Source organism: Myotis davidii, unplaced genomic scaffold, assembly GCF_000327345.1.
Source record: "Myotis davidii unplaced genomic scaffold, ASM32734v1 scaffold1597, whole genome shotgun sequence".
Taxonomy (NCBI): domain Eukaryota; kingdom Metazoa; phylum Chordata; class Mammalia; order Chiroptera; family Vespertilionidae; genus Myotis; species Myotis davidii.
The window spans coordinates 233,272-237,868 of NW_006289394.1; the positions used below are offsets into that span (position 1 = coordinate 233,272).

The 4,597-nt window shown below is 36.5% G+C and overlaps 1 protein-coding gene and 1 pseudogene across 3 annotated transcripts in view; one reads left to right on the plus strand and one right to left on the minus strand.

Annotated features, from left to right (window-relative positions):
- Positions 1-526: 526 nt before the first annotated feature.
- RIC1 (RIC1 homolog, RAB6A GEF complex partner 1) overlaps positions 527-4,597 on the plus strand; it is a 76,943-nt gene continuing 72,872 nt past the window's right edge. The window contains exon 1 of one of the 3 annotated variants that reach the window (XM_006761609.2): positions 527-639. In XM_006761609.2, the coding sequence (XP_006761672.1) occupies positions 625-639 (15 nt within the window). In that variant the 5' untranslated portion in view covers positions 527-624. Of the gene's footprint in view, positions 644-4,597 lie in introns of all 3 variants that reach the window. The other 2 variants (XM_015562516.1, XM_015562517.1) reach the window with 2 other exon arrangements.
- LOC102772771 lies at positions 3,807-4,226 on the minus strand (annotated as a pseudogene).

The following is a 4,597-nucleotide window of genomic DNA, read 5'->3' on the forward strand; positions in this document are numbered from 1 at the left end:
CAGTGTTGGATTAGAGTTGATAATATTTTGTTAAGAATTTTTGCAGCTGTCTTCATGAGTTATATTGGACTGTTGTTTTCCATTCTTATAATGGTTTTGTCTGGATTCAGTATTAGGGTGATGCTGTCCTTGTAGAAAGAGTTAGGAAGTATTCTCTCTGCTTCATTCTTCTGGAAGATATTGTGGAAAATTTGTTCCTTAAATTTTTTCCTTAAGTATTTGGTAGAATTCACCAGTAAGCACAGCTGGGCCTGTTTCTGTTTTTTATTTTTTTATGATTATTAATTAGAGATTCAATTTCTTTAATAAATATAGGCCTATTTAGATTACCTTTCTTTTTGGTTATTTTTAGTTGATTTTCTTGGACTAATTTAAGGTAATTAATTTAAGGTAATTTAGTATTTGATTGTTATGCCTGTATTATACTTTTAGAATCGTTAAAATATTTTGAGTACTTCATGATAAATTTTCTTAAATTTGTTTGTATATATTCTTATAAAACATTAATAAAACACAACTCTCTTCTTCCAGCCTAGTGTGTTAATTGTAACCTACAAGGAACCTGCAAAATCATCTTCTCAGTTTGGATCCTACAAGCAAGCTGAATGGAGGCCAGATAGTACAATGATAGCTGTGTCAGTAAGTAGGTTTTTCAACTTTAATAGTGTTTTCTTATGAAATCATTACATTGCATTAAACTTGATTCTCTTAGGTGACTTCCTTTCAATCTTTATACCCATTAGTGTTTATCTTCTGTGATAGCAATTGCTGAACCAAATCTTCCATTCATATTATTTTTATTATATCTTCTTTCTTGATTCTTCTACTTCCTCTCATTTTAAATGTAGTGCCCATATCCTTTTCTTTTTATTCTTCTAACTCCTATTTTGTCCTTGAAGTCTATTTAATTCAGATTTTTAAAGCTTTTATCTATATTCACACTGTACTCCCAAATTTATACAAGGTCTTCCCTCTATTCCCAAAGATGTCTCATAAAAATGGTAAACTTTGAGTTTATGTCATACTGAATTCTCATTTGCATTTGGATCTATTTCTGCATTTCTTTTTTCTATTTTTTTTTTAATTCGGTTAACTTTACCTTTTTAGTTTATGTTTTGTCACTGTCATCTCTTGGACTGTCATCACTACCAAATTTGAATTAGCAATAATGTAAATAGTTAAATATTTATTGAGCAGCTCCTACATAAGTACTTTTATAACTAGTTTATGTGGATCATCTCCTTTAATCTTTAAGTCAACACTTCAAAGTAGTTATAATTATACTTTATAGTAGATAAGTATATTGAGGCTCTGAGAAAATAAGTTTTATCCAAAGTTATATAGACAGTGTATATTGAAGAGAAGGAATTTAACTTAGGTGCTCAGATTCCATTTACTGTACTCTTAACTACTACACTGATTTATCTCTCTGCTTTATGTCCTTTTCTAGTCCATGCTATATAATGGTGACTGGGTTAATCATCTGAAAATGATCCACATGGTCAAAAATAATTGACTACTTTCTCACTTCCTACAGTAGGGGTTTTGCAGACTACCAACCATATACCAGGTCTACCCTGCTGCCTGTTTGTGTATGAACCATGAACTAAGAATATTTTTATGAATTTAAATGATTGAAAAAATCAAAGAGGGATAATATTTTTGGCACTTGGAAATTACATGAAGTTTAAATTTCATTGTTTATAAATATGTTTCTTGGAACATAAAAATATTTATTTACATGTTGTCTATGACTGTTTTTAAACTGCAACAACTGACTTGAGTAGTCCTGACAGTGACCACATGTGACACTTCCATTCTTCACTCTCCTGCTTAGCACTTACTATTGTAACATGCTAAGTGTCCGGTCGTCCATTCAAGCAATCATAGCATAATATGCTAATGATATGCGAAAGCTGCTCAACTGCTGACTATGATGTGCACTGACCACCAGGAGGCAGACACTCTGACTGGTAGGTTAGCTTGCTGCTGGATCTGGCAGATCGGGACTGAGCGAGATGGGCCGGACATGCCCTGGAGCCCTCCCGTGGTCCCTCCCCTGCTGGCCAACCTCCTACATCCCTTCCAGGCCTGGATCATGCACTGGTGGGGTCCCTGAGCCTGGCCTGCTCCCTCTCGCAATCCAGGATCCCTCGGGGGATGTTGGAGAGCCAGTTTCAGCCCAATTCCACAGGCCAGGCCAAGGGACCCCACTGGTGCACAATTCGTGCACCGGGACTCTAGTAAATTATAGTAACACATTTATAAATTCAGTGTGTTAAGTGCCATGCATATCTCCATACTGTGACTTTTTAAAAATTATTTTTATTATTAGTGCATACTTATTATGTCAGAAGAAGGGGACTTTGGAGGGTGGATTATTTTATTATTGAATTAAATGGCAAAATATTGTTATGCAGTAACACTGGAGTGAAGCCAAAAGAATATAAGTTAACATTATCCAACTTAGTACTTAATTAAGTACTAATCACAGTATTTTCAACAGAGTGAAATTAATAGTTAGAAAATTTTAGGGAAATTTAATAAGTGAAAAAAATATCTCATCATACCAGAAATTCTTCACCAAAATGAAAAAGGAAGTGCAACCAAAGTAAGTTTTCTTGGTTCTTGATAATGTGACAAAGTTCCAGTACTGCTCAATTTTTTATGTGAATAATCAATGTAGAGTGTACAGTGACACAGAATTGCTCCCTATGAATATAGCATGGGTAGAACACATCAGGTGTAAAGATTTTCAAAGTTAAGAAAACACTAATTTAGGACAAGCTGAAGTAGAATTCACTAAGGTGTGTTTTAACTGATGATGGTAAAAATACGTGTGGGACAGAAAAAAGCTTATTATTTTGTTGGACAGATTTACAAAGTTTGTGCATATGTAAGTACTTAAAGCCTATGGTTACTTTAGGTTTTCTTTCAGAAATACAATCTATCCGGATTTGCTCAACCCCACAGCTATCTGATGGCTTAGCAGTCAGTGGTGAAGGTTTATTGTGAATTTTTTGAGCTCTGGGGCTGAGATAGAAATTTCTTTTTAACTTGAAGAACCACCTGCAGATACTTATCAGACACTGAATTTGGAAGATAGCTTTTGCTGCATTCTTGGTATTACTGTCTAATGTCTTCAATCTAAAACTACAAAGCAAAACAGTGCTTATATGTGAAATGTATATATGGTAAAGTCATATGATGACAACTAATTTTTGAATCACAAGTAATGTCAGACTGCTTTTCATACTCCCACAGTTTTCAAAAGTTCAAACGAAAGAAGTACGATTTCTATTTCAACAAAAATTAGCAGTAGATATATTTCCTGAGTCCAAATTATACAATTTTTCAGACCTTGTTGCAATCGCAAAGGAAATTTTCGTATTTCAAAATCCATTTAATCATGAAAACGAGGAGTGTTCCACCTCACCTTCAGCTGGAAGTAATTAATCTACAAGGTAAGGACATGTTAAAAGGCAAACATCAGGAGAGGAAACTATTCGACTTCTATAATTGCCTACCTAGTGCTATATATAGTCAATTAAAATAATAGGCTCATAGATTGATACCAGTATTTGACAGGACTTGTGTGAAAAGACTTTTTCAAATATGAAGTATGCAAAATTTCATTACAGACCAGAATTAATAGACGAAACTTTGCAGTCTATTTTGATGATAGGGAACACCAACTTTAAATCCCAATTAAACAAAAATGTTATTCCCATAGATTAATTTCATTCTCTGTAGTGGATGTGTAGTACAGAGAAAAATCGTACTCAATTTTCTGTCTTTTTTTTTTTAAGTACAATTTCCATTTCTTTTCCCCCCAGAGAACTTTTCTTCACTCCTTAAAAGACTTAGCTCCTTACCTGGGCTTTGGTGGAGATCATGGGGCAGCACCCACAGGTCTAAATCGGAGTGGGCATGTTTGGTCCTTGCGGGCTTCACGAGAATGATTCCTGACTACCTTGCTATGAATGGCACAGCTCACACAGTAATGCAGCTTCACACACTAGTACAGCTTGGGAAGCACATTGGCGTCGAAGATACTCACTTCGGAGATATCCCCTAATGGCTGCGGCCTCTACTATGTTTCCAATGACAAACTTCTTAATGGCCTTGCCCTTGGGCACGCACTGGGCGCAGTTGGTGCAACGAATAGGCTGCACATGGCCTCGGCCTTTTGTGGCATGACTGTTATTCCTTCTTTTCTTGGTCATGCACCCCAACCAGGGCCAGGGATCCAGCCTGCATCCGAGGTATGTGCCCTTGACCAGAATCGAACCCAGGACCCGTTAGTCCACAGGCTAAAGCTCTATCCACTGAGCAAAACTGGCTAGGGCAAAGTCTATTTGTTTTCAAATCCAAAGTGATACTACTATAAGTGACTGGTAATGTCATGTTTGATGGGGAACAGATTTGGTAAATCTGTGAGTTTTATAAGTAGAAGATTATCTGAAACACTAGTGGCCCAGTTCACGAAATTCGTGCATGCGGGCGGTGGGGGGTAGTGTCCCTCAGCCCGGCCTGCACCCTTTCCACTCTGCCCCTAACAACTCTGCCTGCCGGCCTGCTCACCCCTAACTACACC